Source organism: Pantherophis guttatus, chromosome 4, assembly GCF_059756535.1.
Source record: "Pantherophis guttatus breed Tessera chromosome 4, ASM5975653v1, whole genome shotgun sequence".
Classification (NCBI taxonomy): Eukaryota; Metazoa; Chordata; class Lepidosauria; order Squamata; family Colubridae; genus Pantherophis; species Pantherophis guttatus.
Window position 1 is genome coordinate 51960330 of NC_142066.1, and position 19213 is coordinate 51979542.

The window sequence follows — 19213 nt, forward strand, 5'->3', positions numbered from 1 at the left end:
GTGTTTACCCCAGGTCATATACATTTTTTTTGTATTTCATAGTTATGTATTTCACTTGGTCTCTTAATCCTTAGATCATTAACAGATGCTTCTAATTTGGGTTTACAGTGAAATGTAGAATATATGGCTTGGTTTATACAATGGAACTGCTCAGAATATTTTTTACTTCCTCATGGTTAGGGAAGTTATGTAAACCTAGGTATCTCTAATTTTTAATAAACTATTATTAAAATAAGATTTAATATCCTGATGAAAATAGCCTGGATTCACATATTATTTTGAATCATAAATTACAATGAACTGCACAAATAACTGAACTGGATGGAAACAAATTAAAGGCAACCTAATCCCAAACTGTATAATATTTTAAAGATCAAATATGTCATACTGAAGTGGGCATAACCCTTAAATTAGTTTTAGTCTTAACTTGTTCTCCAAATTTGGGTTGATCATTATTTTAGGTTCAGAGAGAGGAGAATTTGTATTGTAGTGTAGGGAAACAATAATAAAGATAGAATATAAAATACTGATATACTAGATTTAGTAAAAGCTTGTTATTCTGTAATCATTAGGTTCCTGTAACATATATATTGTGCTTTTTGTATCACTATATTATTCCTTTCTATTTGTATCTCCTGTTACAAACATATTGTCATTAGGCCTCTAAAATGTATCTGATATTTGTCAAACGTATGTCCCTGCCATTTGACCTGAACTCATATCAATCTAAAAGCATGGTACGTATCTCAGTTGAAACTAGCCATCAACAAAGGAATAAACTATACCTGAGTCCTAATTTATGCCTGATCTGGATAAGATCTGGTCTTCCAGAGCCAGGGGCTAAGTAGCCAATTAAGTAAATAAAGAAATGCTTAAGATAAGACTAATTGGAAGTTTAGATTCCTTTGCAGGGCAACAAAGAATACAAACATAAATTAAGGGGCCAGATTTGGGGACCTAACTGGTGCTTTAAAGGTATAAAAAGTAGTTACATCTTCTCTGAAGATGTGAACCCTCCCATATACATATCTCTTTGTATGTGTTTGAAATGGTTTTACCCAGCCTTTTGTCTTTGATCAAAGATTAAATGTTGATTCTTATTCAAGCCTCCGTTTAAGTCTTTCTTTTTGATTCACTGAGAGCTTAAGCGTATAGCCGGACCTTACAGTAGGTTACATGTTGGTTAAAATTCTGGTTTTCAAAATCTCCACATGTTGGACTACCAGATATGGGGTTCACAAATCCAAATGACCACTAGAAGGCACAAAGAAATACAGAAAACTCTAACTCTACTGCCATCTAATGGTCATCCAGATTTTTGTGGCTCAAATTTAGTGGCCCCTTTAGGTTAAGTTGACATAGGAAACTAAAATGGTCATTACAGTAAACATCTTGTACTTTTTGGAAAATGCAATGGCTAAGGGAGTTCCATCTTCTGATTAAATCCTTGTTGAACTCTCTGTGGAAAGGGAGTTCCCAAAATGTATATGCAATTTAATTACCAGACACTTGGTCAATATTGCCCTATCATATTGGAAGAATGCTGTGTTATGCTAAGACACTATGATTTATGCCAATGGTGCTCCAACTATGCGTTGCCATAGACATATCGATACATGTAGCCTTTTCCCAATCAGGTATATGATTGCTGGGTTAATTTCACAAATTTTCCCCTATGAGATCATTCTTCTCCAATCTGATGTTTTTTAGAGTATTACTGCTCCAGAATTAAGGTAATTCTGGAAGTTGCGGTCTCAAAACTCCTGGAGAGCATCAGCGTGGAGCTTGTAGCTAATGTCTTAGCATTGTAGCTCAGACTATTGTCTCTTATGAGAAATTCTCTCCTTTAAATTTCAACCAACATATAGAATATCCAAATATTTTTAGACAGGTCTTTAATGTTCAGATTCTCTACAGCCATGATACTATCCTGTCTTGCAATGAGGCTACTTAACTATTATAAGGAAGATGCTATTAATATTTAAGATGAGCTATATAAATAGTAGGTATCATGGTGAGGCACATGTCTTTAGAAAACAGCTGGGAACTGTGCTACTTTCCACAAGTCACACTTTCATAGTAGATGCTGTCTAAAGCATGCTTTTGGAAAATGTGTTTATTCTAGTTCAACTGGTCTGTACTAAAAAGGGAACTAGAGTGGGCAGATAACAATAAACCACTGGTTTCCCCTGTCTTCAGTGGCATGCATTCCTCTGAACCATAAATACAGTACACATTGTTTCACAGTGCCTGCCTTCTCTTACTCAGCAATTGCTCTAGACTCTCCCAGGTCTCAGTGAAGTGAGTAACATCCCTTAAGGAAGACTTGATTACAATATGGGACCTAAATCCAAGTGCAGGAATGCAGCCAAAGGTGTGTTGCTTCACAAAGCACATGGCATTTAATGAAACTCTTGAGCAGACAGTATGGAACATATTAAAAGTGGGGGTAGGCAACATATGGTGTTTTGGATGACAATTTTTACACTCCCTTGTCATTAGCCAGGACAACACTAGCCTGATGTTGATGGGAGTTCAGATCAAAAATATCTGGGTGTTATTAGGTTGGCTACCATTGTATCCCATCACTCCGGAGAGGATAAAATAGCTTCTCTATTTTCATTTATTTTTTAAAAAGGGAAGTTATTATTCTCCAGATATGCCAAGTTCAACTCCAGCAGTTATTTCACTAGCACATCAGGAAATTACCAGTTGAGGAAAGAGTAATGTTGCCTAGGAAGAGGGAGAAGCAACTTTTGCCTGCAAACTAGGAAATAGCTGCTCAGCTTTTGATGAGGTACAGTTTGAAAATTCCATAATATCATACTTTACTCTTAAGTACACATCTTGATCCTGATTTGTGTTTACATCAGGGTTTCTCAACCTCAACTTTAAGATGGTTGAATTTCAGCTCCCAGAACTCTCCAGCCAGCATGTTTTAAGATTATGGGCAATGTTAATGAATGCTGCTTTAGATTAAAAATAAATTCCTACAAAGATCATTTTAAATGCCACTTTCAGAGAAGCCAAATTAGCGTAACACAGCATTTGATGTCCATAAGCCAGAAATAAATTCATTTCCTCCAGACACTCCACAATCACTTACTGTGTGATATTGGTCAGGATTATAGACATCTGAAGTATAAAACGCTTGGATGCTACAATACTGCTACCCAAAGAGGGCTGGATATGCTGATCTCTACTTAAACTGCTACTTGTATTAACAGACAACCTGATAGGATTTGGAATCCAACAAATTCTGGAGGAATGTGTGATGCTCAATCTTGTTTAATACGGATAATAGAGATACAACACCCCACTTCCATTTGAGCACTTTTTTGACAGCAAGGCTGACAGCACAAAACTATTGGGTATCTGTGTGAATAGTGATTCAAAACATCAAAAAGCACCAGTGGTTTTTCAAAACAGGATGATGTTTGCTACTGTAAGGAGGAAAAACTCGGGAGAAAACGGCTGTATTGGAGAAAGTCTATTCTTATTCTAAAAAAAAAAATTCCCCAACAAAAATTATTTTTTAAAAAAAAAAATTCAGCACGATCTTTGGCCAACCTTACTTTGGCAGTCAGTTGGGGGGTGGGGGCGGGCAGCAGAGCTTCTTATCATACACCACATTAAAGCATCACGTTTTTCATGAATACTCCCTCTTTTCATTATGTGGATGCTTAAGCTTCAACAACTTCTATCTCTCCGGCCAAGCGGTCGCGAGAAAAATAATAAGCAAAGTCACTGCTTAGGGATGTAGCGTGACTAAAAACTGCGCAAGCGCAAAAGAAAAAAGCTGAACGGGGAGACTACAACTCCCTATCACCCTTGCGCTCAAATCCTGTAAAGCAGCCCAGTGCAATGTGCCTGCTGTTGCTGCAGCATTAGTAGAAAGTGTGTCACTGGGACACGAGGCTCTCCCTAGGAGTCACATGGTGGATGTTCCTGAGCCGCGTGCTGGTGTCTGCGCAGCTGCAAGGAGAGAGTGAGCTTTGGCAGATTAACATTTTGCAGGCGATGGGAGAGGCAGCGGCATAATCGAGCTCCCGGCTGGCGTGAGAGAATCTTTGCACGCGCAGCCAAGCTCCAGTTCTTTCCAATCTGAGTGCCGGTGCAAATTACGAAGTTTAAAGGAGCAAGTCGCCATCATCCCGTGCAAACTGAGGTTCTTTTGCATTGCAACATAACTTCGGGCAGGGGGGGGGGGAAAGAAGAAAGAGGAGGGGAAAGAGAGCCCGTTGCTTTCCTCCCTCCTCACCAATCGAATCTCAACTCGCATCGTCGCTTGATATGAATGACAACTATCAGCTGAACAGGATGGCAACTTTGGATGACAACAATAACGCCCCAGGTAAGCCCCCGCTTTTCATCTATCGGATTCCCACACCGATTTAACTTTCCTGTACTAAAAAAACCCCCGGTGATTTAACGTTCCTCATTCGCACCTTGGTACCCTTGATAGCCTTTTGTGTAGGACAAAGTCCAGTCTCTGAGCCCAGCCTCCTCCGGTATGTTTTGGTTTGTGCACCAGCACGCCAGCTAACCGGGGTCTGTTTTATCAACATAGGCTGGAAGGAGAGGCAGGGGTCACACACACACAAATAGGGCGGTTATGTATGAAGTTGCTTCTCATTTCATTTCATTTATTAAATTTTTATACCGCCCTTCTCCCGAAGGACTCAGGGCGGTGAACAGCCAAGATTAAAATACATTAATCTTGTATTCATTAACTGTACAAAGGATAAAGGAGCCTTTCCGAACCGCCAGCCCCACAGAATATACTTTGGGAAGTTGTAGGAAAGTCCAGAGGAAAATCGCTTAGATCCTTTCTTCTCCCGGTCAAAGATCATTTAATTTTCCACACGTGCACTGTGGCTCCCTCTTGGGGATCGTTAAAAAGGGAAGTAAAGTTTAGATATCAGTTTTAAGGGAGGAGATCAACCTCCTCTTAAGGAGCGGAAAGGGTAGAGCCAAGGTCTTGGGTCACTAACAGTCGCAGGGCGATGCCCTTTCTTGCCCTTTGAATTGAGGGGCAGATGGCGAACGAGGACAGTCCGGAAGAGAAGGGAGCTGTTTTGCTTTCCTGTTGCGTCTCACAATTATTTTTCAATGAACTTTCGTCTGAGACAGTCAGGAAATTCGTAATATCTCTCGATATCCCCACCTCAACACTGTGTTTATCTCCCTGAGATGTCCCTCCCGGGGATCTTCCCCCTCCTCGACGTTTGAAATCGCGCTGTCCCCTCTGGAATCCTACCCTTTTTTTGGGGGGATTCCCCCACCAAGGGTCTCACGTGTCCTGTGTTCGGACTCAGCCACGTGCAAAGTTTGTTTTCCTCGCCGACCCCGCCCCTGCCGCCCATTGGCCTATCCCGCCTCGATTACATCTTTAACCACGCCCATTTTCGAACGTCATCATTCAGGAAGAAACAGTGCTCTGTCTCCTCCTTCCTGGGCGGGCGTTCGGGTGGTTTTTGCTAGTGGGTGGAGGAGGAATCTGAACCAATGGAGAACGAGGGGAAGGGCAAAGCGTGAGGGGCGAAGCTGAGGGCAGGGGAACCATGTGCCAACGGGACACGTTGGGGAGACTCGTCCGACCTGCTAAGCTTATTGTCGCGTCTCTTACCCATTAAACTGAGCGAGGAACGGCTCTAAGATCTTTGGGGCATATGAAAATTCTGGTTAAGTCATGAGGCCTGTCCGAATGCCAACTGTGTGAGTGGAAACCGCCTGTTTCCCGCATCTTGGGATGTGCCCAAGATAAACTAAAAATTAAGTAATGCGAGTATGCCAACCCTTGAACATCTTTCATTCTGGTGGTTTCTCTTCATTTTATTCTGAGGCTATACTGACACCACCACCACCACCACCACTATATAAGTGGTGGACAGGAATTACCTGCACTGTAGACTGGATAGGGAAGTTAAAAACACACATTCTTACCTATTTTCGAAGGAGAGACTGATTAGCTGCTGTAAAGCTGCCAAGGAAAATTTATGAACAGCTGCAAATAGCTGAACTTGATGCAAGATCTGAGGTTATATTTGTTTTAAGGTAACAATGTCATCGCAGTACAAGGATCTTTCCTATATCATAACCTATTAATATACATATAAAACTGTGTTAATAAGTGATCAAATTCCCCTCTTCCTGCACTGTGACGTCTTTATATCCAAAGAGCTCTTACGCAACTTTATTGTAAGCTTTCCATTGAGTCTAATGTCCTCATGAAATGAACAACTTGACAAACTCTAGCTTTGTATCTTAGATTAACATGTTGTCAATGCTCCAATATTATTTACAGCCACTCCCAAGCCTCCACTTGGGTAAACTAGTGACATATATTCCAAATAGACATGACACACCTTTCTCTGCAGACCCATTTGGAAGTTCTCCAGCTTGATGTTCCCGTAACTTTCAGTGCCGTCTTGTGCCTTCAAGCATTATTTATTTTCTATGACTCACTTGGGATGGTCTGTTTTAATATTCCTGGGAGGGACAGCTGCACATGTACATAGCTTCCTCCACTGGGATTCCCTACTCCACCCTTCATGGTGTGATCTGACAGATTTTCAAACCCTGCTGCTTACCTGTTAAAAAAATAGGAAGGAAGGGTGTTTTAAAGGAGAGGGCAGGAGCAGAGGAGAAAAAAGGGCCCTGAGCCTACGATTTGGCAGTAGCTCCCTTAGATCCAAATCAGACAAGATGATGAAGATGTTTGCCTTAACCAGCCAAGAGAGTTGGCTGCTTTCCAGGTCTCTGCAGCCAAGCAGTTCTTAATTCAACTAGATGCTGTAATTTAAACTGTCTTCAACCTTGTTTGTCCTTGGTAACTTTCCCAGTCATTATGCTTAAATTCAGAGATTGACAAAAGTTCCAGATTAATACTGATAATGTGCTGCATGACATTTGGAGCAGTCTAAACTGGGAATAGTAAAGTTGCTTCTGGAATGTTTGTTGCCTTTAAAGTTACTGAGAATTTCCTTTGGCTACAGTACTATAATTGGTGCTTTTTTTTTCCTGGTAAGGAATGTCATTCATAAGCCCCCACCCACCCCACTTTTTGCAGTCTTCAGATTCCATTTGACACCTAGATTGCCATTTTTATTTTCTGAAACTGCAGAAGGAAAAAAGAGGTATCTTGTTTCCCCACTTACTCTGTAGGTTTCCCCACTTACTCTGCTCTGTAGAACCAATGGTGAATTAGTGCATAAGTAGGTTGCCTCTTGCTCATTCTATAGGAGAAAAGTCCCTTATACTGTAATGTAAGAGGTAGAAATGAATGAAAGGATTTGGGGACATTATCCCATTTCTTTAGCCCCCATCCTGATCTTCCCTGTTATCTAAAAAGATTAAGTTCTAGATTAGAAGTTACAATCTCAACAGGATCAGGAAGCCAGCTTCCAAGTGTATTGAGGATTAAAGATAGTTACTAGAGATTCTTTTTTAATCTAATGGGTATCTGGGAGCATAAGGGAATGTCTTTTTTGGGGGTGGGGAAATGCCTGGAATAGGTTGATATTATCCATAACACTAGAACTGGGGGGGTGGGTGGGCGATGGGTGTTTCAGATTCAGGAAATTTAGTAATGTAGGAAGCACAGCAATTATGCACAGCACAACTTCTAAAAGATGCCTGGGCATTTATTTATTTATTTTTTTGCAGGAAAGTATTAACAGATATTTTTTTTCTTCTGGAGAAGGATTCTTCACCCAGTTTTTTGGTGGAAAATATTGGGGGGGGGCAGTTGGGATGATAAGTATCTCTTTATGATAATAAGAGTAGTATAAGGTTAGAAGACGTTAGCTAGGAGATCTTGTCTTGCTTAAGGATAAGGTTAAGACATCTTAACCTTTTTTGTTAGGATGTGATGGCTATATAGAGCAGCTGAGCATGAGTGGCAAGTTCTAGCAGTTTAGCCTTTTCAAATGTGATGCATTTCAGATATTTTGGGACTGCAGATCCAGAAATCCCTGCCAAGACCTCAGTTTGGGAAAGGCTAAATTAATTCATGCCATCCTTTTCCCTGTTGGCAAAGGAGACTGCTTTTGGATTGCCAGCCATAACTGGTATTGTTTCAGCTTCACCTAAGCAAGCAGTCCCAGCTCTTGGGCTGCAAGTAATAATTGAGCAGGCGGAGATAAAGCTTGGCAGTCCCAGTCAAGACTGGCTTCTTGTCAAAAGCCTTACCTGGGCACTGAATGTGTTTCTCCCACGTGATCTTGTTTATAAACCTTCTGGCATGTATGATTTTGTTTTTGTTGCTCAAAATTCCTTGGCAGTAATACTTGCCTCCTGGCAAGTGGCCCGGTTCTGAAACCTTGAGTCTTTTTTTTTAATCACTAGGTTCCCAATTTAATTGATTTTTTGGGTGTGATGGATTTTTTCAAAGAAATAATTATTTTGGCTTCCACCTGTTTTTCAGTGAAATTTTGGCTGTCTGTTTCACTGCTATAAGTTGTTTACTTCATCCTTTTCCTTATCCCACCCCACCCCCATTTGCAGCTTAAGATATAGGTCAACATCTGAAAGCAGAAAGAATTGGATTGTAAAATAAATACAGTAATTTTGGTGAGATAATCCACGGTTTGCAGTTAGGAAATAAACTTTCATCCAGATGTGTTTGGGAAGAAAAGTCTGCCATACTTCACATACACTGGACTGCTTTGTTTTCTTACTCCTAGTTTATTTACATGTACCCTGTTCTAATCCAGTTTCTGCAAATGCTAGAACATGGACACTGTGTTCCTATTCACTGTTCTGCCACATCTTATGTAAGTTGCTTGTCCATATTGTAAACTGATTCACTAATTGCTACCTTTTTTTGTATATGATGATTCATACACATAGTATGGTATGAGAGGCATATAGGAAATAAATAAATAAAGATTGTATTTGCAGGTGATGAGAGTTTAGTTCGTTCAGGTTCAAGGATTTCATGTTAGGAAAAATCGTTGTATGATTTTAAAATTTAGAAAAAATTCATAGACCTAAGCAATAATTTTTCATCCTCTGCTACCATTTATCAGATATATATCGATGGTCATGCTCATTTGGTTCTATGAGGAAGTTATTTGGTCAATACAGCTTCAGGTTCAAAAGGTTGTTTTTATTATTTACAAATATATACATGCATACGATAATGAACAGGGTGTCCTGTTACATTTTTTACCCTAACTGTATGACTCGGATGTTGAGAGGAGAGAGAAGTCCACGTGTTGTCTCGCTGAGAGATAGATGAGAGAGAGAGAAAAAAAGGGGAAGATGTCCAAGTGGTTTCTAGGTAAGAGTCCAATAAGAGAGTTCATTGGCTGATATAGTCACATGTGATGTCTGTAAAGACTTAACCCCTTCTAGTCTCGGGTGCATCATATGCAGGCAATATCTGACAGACATATCTTTCTTAAAGTATCATGCTAGCTAGAGATGATTACCCTTGATAATCCCAAATCCTTCTGTATTTCCGGATAAAACACTTGAAACTCAATTGATTCAGTAGATAAGAAGCAAGGAAATATCCCCACAGAAATTTAAAGCTTGGAAGGAGGCCATCTAATCTAAATGTCTGCTTACTGCTTACTGCAAGAATCTTACTAAAATCCTTGAATGGTGGGCACGTCAGTCCTCTAGACACATGTTCATCTGACTGAGATGGAATGGAATGTATTCTCGTGGAATTCTTGCCTCACATATATGAGTCAGTAGGTTAGATGTATATGAAATAGGGAAGCAATTTAATCCCAAATCAATCCTTTGATGTTTGTGGGAGGCTTCGTATTATTACCCTTAGCAGCTTGTTAAGGCTTCAGCTATTTGCTCAATAAGCATTTCTTGAACCACATTGCCTCTCTGTTAATATAATAAATGAAACATTTTCTTTTCTCCACTACATTCAGAAATGTACAAATCTCTCATGTCCTGTTTTAGTAGTGTTTTTCCAAGATAAAGATCAGCATTTGGCAAGATGTTTCCATCTCTTCTCTTTCTCCTTTCTTTTCTCTTCTGCATTTCTAAAACCTGTCTCTTTAGTCATTCTTCCCTAACCTGAACTCTCTCCTAATGTGCAAGAATGACCGTTCAGAGAATTCCCAACCTAAATGACTAGAGGTATTCTGGAAAAAAGTCCGGGCATTTCCCCCTCAGGTTTGGCTCTAAAAGGTGTTTTTTTTGGGGGGGGGGATATTGATGACCCTGGGATTAGTTCTCACCTAGATGGCATATTAGAGAGATCCAGTTACCTGACAAAAACAATTGAGATGCTCTAGGGTAAAATAGATTATCATAAATTCCTTTTTTTTCTCTTTATGCAGGTGGTGTGATCAGTTACATTGGTTCAAATGGATCTTCCCCAAGCCGCACCAGTCCCATCTCTTTGTGTGGCAGTGACAGCTTGAATGGCAGCTGCCAACTGTTTTCCCATCCAACTTTTCCCAACTACTTCCCACCTTCACCCACTGGATCTCTGGTGCAGGATTCTGGACGCCTCTACGGGGGTAGTTCGGCTGGACTTGGTGATGATGCCTCCCCATCGTCATCGTCGTCGTCGTCCTCCTCTTCCTACAGCTCTGGAGGTTCTCCAGTGGGACTCCAAGTGACCTTGGATGATGGGAGGCGTGTCTCCCCTATCAAAAGCACCAGCAGCAGCATCACGAGTGAGTGATGAACTGGAAAGCTGCGCTTTGGGGGATGGGATCAGATTGAGAATGCTGAGGTGAGCATGGATTTGAGAGTGAATGTTGAGATGACCACATCTCGCAGGATAGTTGTGGGCTTACAGTTCCATCAACTACCAACTCTTTTGGCAGACTCTGGGATTCAGGTACTTCAATCTATCAGGGTTGCCTTTCTAACAACATTGATTCCAGCTGTGTTTTTCAAAACCAGCTGTGTGCATCAAATGTTTGAAAGCTCACCAGTGTTGAAGAGGCTGAAGCTGTGAATCCAGTCTTCAAACAAAGAATCTTATAGCCTTTGTCTCTCTTTCTCCTTCAGAACTCAATGGGATGGTCCTTCTGTGTAAAGTTTGTGGTGATGTTGCTTCCGGCTTCCATTATGGTGTCCATGCCTGTGAAGGCTGCAAGGTAAAGTTTTTACCTCAGCATACTTAAGACCAGGGGTCTCCAAACATGGCAACTTTAAGAGTTGTGGACTTCAACTCCCAGAATTCCTCAGCCAGGAATTCTGGAAGTTGAAGTCCACAGGTTTTAAAGTTGCCAAGTTTGAAGACCCCTGCTCAAGATTTTCCAATATTTTGAACGAGAAGAAAATATGTCTCTCTCTCACATAAATGAATCTGTGAGAAAATTTTTTTTTAGAAGTCTGATGAAATTGAGAGCTGCTTGTGAGCATAGTAGCACTTTTGAGCATATTATGCTCTAGAGATCAGGTCTATCTATTGCTCAAAGATTTATAGTGTGATTTGATTACTTACCTGCTCATCTAGTAGAACTGCCTCAGAGTTGACTGTTCGAAACTCCCCATCCAGGTGCACAGATACTTAATAGTGACATTCCAAACTGTATTATTTGGGGATAATGAAAATTGTCGGCATTTCTAAATGGCATAGCTGCAAGAATGCCTTAAGGGTGACATGCAGCTAAGCAGAGCATAAGATTCCTCTGCAGTCAATTCTACTTCAGCTATAAAAAAATATTTTAATATGAAGGCAATACAATGTGCTATTTTTAGAGACTCTTACTTGCAATTACTACGGAGAAAAGACTTTTGTGTCATACTTAATGTAGGTAAATAGCAAATGTAGTTCTTTTCTCCTCTCAGTTTTGCACTATACATCAGTGTTTCTGAATCTAACCAACTTTAAGACTTTAAGCAACTTTCAATTTTCAATTTCAGTTTTCAACTTTCAATCAATATGGAGAATTTTGGAAGTTAAAATCCACCAGACTTCAAGTTGCCATGATTGGAATTGCTCTAGACCCGTGATGGCGAACCTATGGCACGCGTGCCAGAGGTGGCACGCGGAGCCATATTAGTGGGCACGCCAGCTCAGCTCTGGGGCGCATGCACGCGCCGGCCAGCTGATTTTCGGGCCTTCTGGGCCCACCAGAAGTAGGGAAACAGGCTGTTTCCTGCCTCTGGGGGGGTGGGGAAGGCCCGTTTTTCTTTCTTACCTGGCTCCAGATCCTCTCTGTGTATCTGGCAATGGCGAAAACAGCCTTTCCCACTCCCTTGGAGGCCCTACGGAGGCTCAAAGGGCCCATTTCCCCACTCCCGGTGGGACAGGAAGTGACGTTTTTTCCTGTCCCCAGCCTCCAGAAACTCCTAGAGAGGCTCCTACAGACTCCTAGAGAGGTTTTGGAGGCTGGGGACAGCAAAAAAATGTCACTTCCTGTCCCACAGTTGGGAAATGGGCCTTTTCAGCCTCCGTAGGGCCTCCAAGGGAGTGGGAAAGGCTGTTTTCGCCGTTCCCAGATACACAGAGAGGATCTGGAACCAGGTAAGAAAGAAAAACGGGCCTACCAGGCCATCATGTGCCAGGAGCGGGGGGGGGGAGGGGGTTGCACACACATGCGCGTGGGCACGTGGGCACGCGACCCTCCCCTGCCCCCCCCTCTCCTGGCACGCAATGGCAAAAAGGTTAGCCATCCCTGCTCTAGACATTTATAAGCTATTGAGGTTCCTGCCCCTTTTTCCTAGAAGCAAGCATGTAACAGAATTGTTGGGTGAAAAAGAATATGTTTGAGAATGTTTACACCAAAAGCACTTGCAGTTACTTTCTGCTTCACAATTTCAAGAGAGATGTATTGAAACACACATCCTAAGAATTAATGATCAGACCATGCTCACTGCCCAAGTTAAACAAAATACTTGTCTCTCACAACTGCAGGGTTTCTTTCGACGCAGCATTCAGCAGAACATCCAATACAAAAAGTGCCTGAAAAATGAGACCTGCAGCATTGTCCGTATCAACCGGAATCGTTGCCAGCAGTGTCGCTTTAAGAAGTGTCTGAGGGTTGGCATGTCTCGTGATGGTGAGTTCTTGCAGCAGGAAATTAAGAGACCTCAGGAAGAACAACAGTCTAGCCTTAGCGTAAACCTTTTGGTGGGCCCTCTGGGTAATCTCAGAAGATCTGCACCAAAGGGTAAGTCACGTGCGCTACAGTACAGAGGATTTGGGTTGTCTTCTATCTGTAATTCTTCTTATCTACCCTTCGGTGCAGATGTTCTTGATCCCAGAGAGCCCCTAAAAGGAGAAAATGGCAAGAGATGGTCGTGAGAGAGGAGTGTCAGGTTACTACCTTTGTCCACTGGTGATGTACCTCCCTCCCTCCTTGAGATATTAGGATCAAGTTCTTGCATGGTGCACTTGGGCAGCATTGCTGAAGGGTTTGGGGAAGGTTATGTGGGGTTGTCGTGGTTGTTTTGGACAGAGCAAATATTTCAGTCTTGTGGAATTTCTTTGCTTGCTGGCATAGATTGTACTCTAAAAGGAGGACTAAGCACAGTTGGACCTGGTTAGTACTTGGATGGGGGATGGCTAGGAAATCCCAGAAATTTATGTTGAAAAAGTAAACCAGAAGCAATGGCAACCTACTTTATACTGTTGCAGTGATGACGATGATATATGCCACCTAACTCTAAGGAATTCGGTATGTGTGAAATCCCCAGATTTCCACTGAATAGTTTATCCTATTGTTTCCTTTGTCACCAAAAGGAAAAGCATGATGTGTAGGCACAAGGCACATAGGTTCTTTTCCTGGATCCATCGATGGAAAGTCTTTGAAGATGAAGTTTACCTCAAAAAGTTTGCTTTTTGAAAGAGGTTTTTGCTTCTAAAACATGGATTAGAATACCCATGTTGATCCTTGGATTCCACAGGAATATTTCATATATTGTCATCTTTTTTCTGTGTCCTGTTCAGCCGTACGATTTGGGCGCATCCCCAAGCGTGAGAAGCAAAGGATGTTGGCTGAGATGCAGAGCGCAATGAACAACATGGCTAATAATCAACTGAGTGCACAGTGCCTCCCTGAGAATCTGCCCACAGGACATCTGCAGTCCAGTACCCTCTCGCTGGGCCACCAGTCTCAACTGGCACCTTCTTCACCACCATCCCGTGCAGCCTCCCCACCCCCGATTTCTCCTTGCTACTCCCAGTTTTCTCAGCAGCTGACACCTCCACGATCCCCAAGCCCTGGAGATGTCATGGAGGATGTCATCACACAAGTGGCTAAAGCCCACAAAGAAATTTTTGTTTATGCCCATGACAAACTGGCCACAGGGCCCCAACCACCCACAGGGAGTAACAGTTCTCCTAGTTGGGACAACAACTGGTTGACTAATGGCCACCACACCAATGGGCTGCATCTTCAGAATGACAACTGGAACACTGGCTCTGCCTCTAGACCTGCTTGCCACCAGAATACCAATGGACATAGGTTTTGTCCCTCTGGGGAAGCAGACCTTCCCCTTAGGCAAGGCAAAACCAGAGTCTTGGTAAGTGTTACTTTGCCATGAAAGTTCTCATTTGCCTTTCAAATTCAATTGTTGCTAAATTGTTCTCCTCCTACTGCTGCTGGTTGGGTTTAGTGTGGACGGAAAATCCCTGGGATGGGAATGAAATTCAAATCAAGAAAGTTATGTTTGGCTAATTATTCACCAGGTGATTTGGGTGTATTTTTGTCTCCACTATTTTTATGTTCTAGATGCTTTATTATTTATTAAAATTAATAACGAATATTTTTTTTAGAATAAAAAATAATACCCACCCATTTGGAGTAGCGTTCAGTAATCCCTTTTGACCTCTGAATTAAGATCAGAGAATTTTCCCCATCAAAAACCTTGGGTGTGCAATCAGAGGTTGCCATTATTTAGGAAGTATCTGTCCAAAATATTGGCAGATGGATCATGCTTGTTCAATTGTATGTGTGCAGTATTTCACTGTGGTTGCACTATTACTACGTGAAAGCTCAGTTTTCATGATTTTTTTAAAAAAAATGACCAATAAGAAAATCAAAGTTTGCTAAAATTTTATTTAAGAATGTACATCACAATTAGCAGTATGAAAGGAAAAGTTTTTTTCTTAGAATGGAAATAAATGTATGCACACAGCCAAAAAATGTGCTCAGAAGCTTTTTTTTTTTTTTGCAGGCTTACCTATTTCCAACCACTTAAATCCATACCCTTATTTGTCCTTACATGACTATTTCCCCTCCCAACAGGCTTGCCCAGTGAATTGCCATCCTCATGGTTATAGTGGCCGCACATTTCAGGAGATTTGGGAGGATTTCTCACTGAGCTTTGTGTCAGCTGTACGAGAAGTTGTGGAATTTGCTAAACACATTCCGGGATTTCAGGAGCTGTCACAACATGACCAAGTCTCACTACTCAAAGCTGGCACATTTGAGGTAGGAAAATTTCCACCTACGCTAAGATCCTCCTTAGTCACAAGCTATTGATATTCTGTGCTGGGAAATACTTCTTCCCAAAAACCCACTTCATATTTGTAAACAGAGCAGAGCAAAGGTTCTTTTTAAATCCCATCACAAATTTCCATCTTTTTTTTTTTTTAAGAACAGAGAAAGCATTGGAAAGACATATGTTAGCTTCTTCCTCAAATACAAATTAATTAAGAAATAATTAAAGGTTGTTGTCAGGATGGTCTCCTTGTGGGAGGCTGTAACCTAGCCACACCAAGAGCAAAATAAGTGCTTTGAAAAACCAGGAAAAGAATTTGGGCTGAAATTCTGACAAATCATTTTTCTTTTGAGATCTTTGAAAGAAAAAACAACCACCTTGTGGTTTGATCCTTACCATGTTTGTTTATATGTAGAATTGCAGCCCAACCTGAGAGATGATTAAGATCATTTTTTGCAAATTAATAGTGGAGAAAAGGGTTAGGGCTAATCCTTACCAACATGTCTATAGCGAATGGCATTGTTGTGTGTTTGGGCAATCTCAGCAGTATCAAAAATTTTCCTTTTATATCTTCATTATATACTCAAAACAAGTGGCTTTTGTGGCACGCCACTACCTTTGCCTTTTCATAAAAACAAAAATGAGTTCCTATGGATGCCACTGGTCCTGGTGTTACTATGTAAATGTTTTCCAAATACTACATATTTATTGACAGATAGTCAAACTTTTATGACTTCAAAATAAAATTAAGCCGTCAACATAGTTCGTACCAACATGTCAAATATGTTTTACTGGGAATGTGGATATTTATATACATAGTAGCAGAGAAAGCTAAAAGTAACTTCATGCTTTAGCTCATGGGATTGTCATATCTCTCAGACTTATGCTATGATAGTTTGCATTAGATTCTTAAATCCATTGAAGTGATTGATAAGATTCTTCATTTTGAGTCTGAAGTTGTTGCCATGGCATGAAAGGCACAAATTGCAATTATAATCCTTCCTAAATTGTAATTATAATCTCAAAGTTTCTTACGTCATTTTGGTGTTTTTTTAAAAATAGAAAAATGCATTTGACCAGTGTTTGTGGAAGCATATTTATGTTCTGAAAGCTCCTTTATCTTTTCTCTCCAACCCCAGGTGCTGATGGTTCGGTTTGCCTCCCTTTTCAATGTCAAGGAGCAGACTGTAACATTCATGAGCCGCACAAAGTACAACCTTGAAGAGTTGTGGGGGATGGGCATGGATGACTTGTTAACATCCATGTTTGAGTTCAGTGAGAAGCTTAGTGCCTTGCAACTATCTGAAGAAGAACTGGGCCTCTTCACAGCAGTGGTGCTGATCTCTGCTGGCAAGTATTCGTTGATCTAGATTGGTGGGAACTCTAGTTCCAATATACAGACTTTTTGATTGCATCCTTTTCCCAGCATAGCTTGTTCTCATTCGTTTGCTGTCGTTGCCAATGGCTTTCATACCTCCAGATTTTTGATTCTTCACTACCAAAATGTAACCCCCAGCTCCCTTACACAAATCTTTTAACTCCTACCTTCCAAATACTAGAAACCTTGTAGGTATAACTGAAATTTTCCATATTCCTCTTCTATCCCAGAAGCTCTCCCTTCAACATCATATTTTAGCAATGTTATGTCCTTGGGGATAAAACCTTCGTTTGTTGTGAAGTAGGATGCATGGCAATGGTTCTTTAGAAATAACAACCAACTATGTTTCAAGGATTGTGATTTGCAGATCATCTCTGGCATGATTTTCTGTTACAATTGGGCGTTCTTGTGACCTGGAGGGAGGCTAGACAGTCTGGACTCTGGTTTTATGTTCTTCCTTCTCAGCCTTCCTCAGCAGTACTTACTGTCCATTCCTCTCCCAATGTAGATCGCTCAGGCATTGAGAACCCAGCATCAGTGGAGCAGCTGCAGGAAACTCTGATCCGGGCGCTGCGAGCCCTCATCCTCAAGAATCACCCCCAGGAGACATCCCGCTTTACTAAACTGCTCTTGAAACTGCCTGATCTGCGCACTCTCAACATGCACTCCGAAAAGCTTCTCTCCTTCCGCATTGATGCTCAGTAGAAGATAGCGTGGGCAGAAATACCGCGAGTCCAGGCTCCTGACCAATTCTCCCTGCTTTATTGCACTAACCAGACTATTTTGGGCCTGGACCTGGCTATCTATTTATGTGGGTGTTGCAGCGGCTACTCCTGCCTGCTCAGAAACAAACAGCACAACCGCCTTTGTAAATATATCCTTGTATATTGGAACTGTGTGAAGAGAATACTCTTCCTGGCTGTGGTGCCAACTTCAGGAGAAAAATACAATGAAATCAAACTGCGTGGTTGTCTTCCTCCTTTTGTTTACTTGTTGCTCTCCTAAATTGAAACTACTGTGGGGATTGAGATCAGGTATGGCATCATTCTTTGGCTGCTACCAGAAGGAAAGCCAGTCTCAGAGAGAGGCGGATAACTGGAGCCCCATTGGCTTTTTCTAGGGAGGGTGATGTGGTCTGAAGTGCTGTAAAAACCGCGAGGTGAACAGGCTCACCTGCATTACTGATTCCTTAAAATGCTCATCTTTTAAGTTTTCCTTTGGTGTAGATGACCTATGAATCCCTTTGTGATAGACGTCACTTAAAGGGCAAAATAATTTTGAAATAATGTCCCTTGTCAGTAGAAATGCAAGGGAAATAACTAAACCACCTTCTTTAAAATACTCCTGTCTAACGAAAAGAAAAAAAGGAATAAATGATCACCCATCCTCAGATTAAATTTAAATAAAATGAGGCAATTAGGTATGCTGGCAAATTGGCCTCTTTTTTTTCCACAGCCTGAATGCTTGGTGAACTTTCTGTATGTAGGGGAGGTTTTACCCGTTAAAGAGAGGCTTTGATGGGTAAAATGGTTAGAAGAGAACAGATTTCAGCCCAACCTTGCACTCAGTTTTGGCAGTTAAAAGAAAGGATGTTATGCCAGCCACCATTTACCAGAAATGAGACACCAAAAGTCAGTTGGGGCTGTGAGGTTTTTTTTTTTTTTTGTCTTTGTTTAAGGGTAGGTTTGTTTGTTTTTAATCATATATTTATTACATAAATATATAGTAAAATAGACCAGCAACAATTACCATAAAAATATCTTTCTTTAAAATCCTGACCAAAAACACAAAAAGGGTTATTTTTTCTCCCCTGCCCCAGACTTTTCAGGGTTATTTTTTTTTTCAAAATCGCACGTCACAGACAAATTGTGATTGTCGTATTTTTTACATCAGCAGCTTCCTGCTTCCCAGATGCAAAAAAAGGAAAAGGAAAGGAAGAAAACAGAAACAGAAAAAAGAAAAAGACAGTAAGGGAGAGGGGGGAAAGGGATGAGGCAGAGGGAACACCTTCACCTGGTTTTTCCTTCCCTCTGAACTCTTCCCTCATAACCCAACCCCCTTCAGAAAACCCCATCTCCCAAATATACATTCACTAACTCCCTGCTCACAGTTTCTTTCCCTGCTCTGGACTGCGAGGGGAAAACCACGATGCATAGTATATTGGGGTTTAAGTATAAAGTTAAGTACAAAGTTGCCTCCTTATTGGAAACTCCTTTCTATTCTTCCATAATCTTTGATGATAATCTGGATTCAAAATTAAAAAAAAAAAACACCCTTTCAGAAAGAAAGAAAGACTGGCTGGGGTGATGGTGAAGGTAGTGGGATACCATTTATAGGACTGCATGAGGTATGTATTGGCAAAGAAATACTGAGAGGAGATGTGGGAATAATAATAAGTTTCTCTCCCCCCCCCTCCCCACATGAATAGGTCTATAATGTGAAAAAAATCTGCTT

At 41.2% G+C, this 19213-nt stretch overlaps 1 protein-coding gene across 4 annotated transcripts; it reads left to right on the top strand.

The window, feature by feature from the left end:
- Positions 1-3890: 3890 nt before the first annotated feature.
- On the top strand, positions 3891-17722 carry NR1D1 (nuclear receptor subfamily 1 group D member 1). Of its 4 annotated transcripts, XM_060691652.2 has the most exons (9): positions 4294-4354; positions 9204-9286; positions 10314-10655; positions 10996-11084; positions 12851-12995; positions 13886-14460; positions 15186-15371; positions 16521-16731; positions 17268-17722. In XM_060691652.2, exons 2-9 carry the CDS (start codon positions 9241-9243, stop codon positions 17462-17464), a joined length of 1791 nt encoding a protein of 596 aa, XP_060547635.1. In that variant the 5' UTR covers positions 4294-4354; positions 9204-9240; the 3' UTR covers positions 17465-17722. The 4 variants fall into 4 exon arrangements, with proteins under 4 accessions (XP_034271681.1, XP_034271683.1, XP_060547635.1 ...); XM_034415790.3 differs by lacking the exon at positions 9204-9286 and having other exon boundaries at positions 3891-4354; XM_034415791.3 differs by lacking the exon at positions 4294-4354 and having other exon boundaries at positions 5443-9286.
- The last annotated feature ends 1491 nt before the right edge of the window (positions 17723-19213 follow it).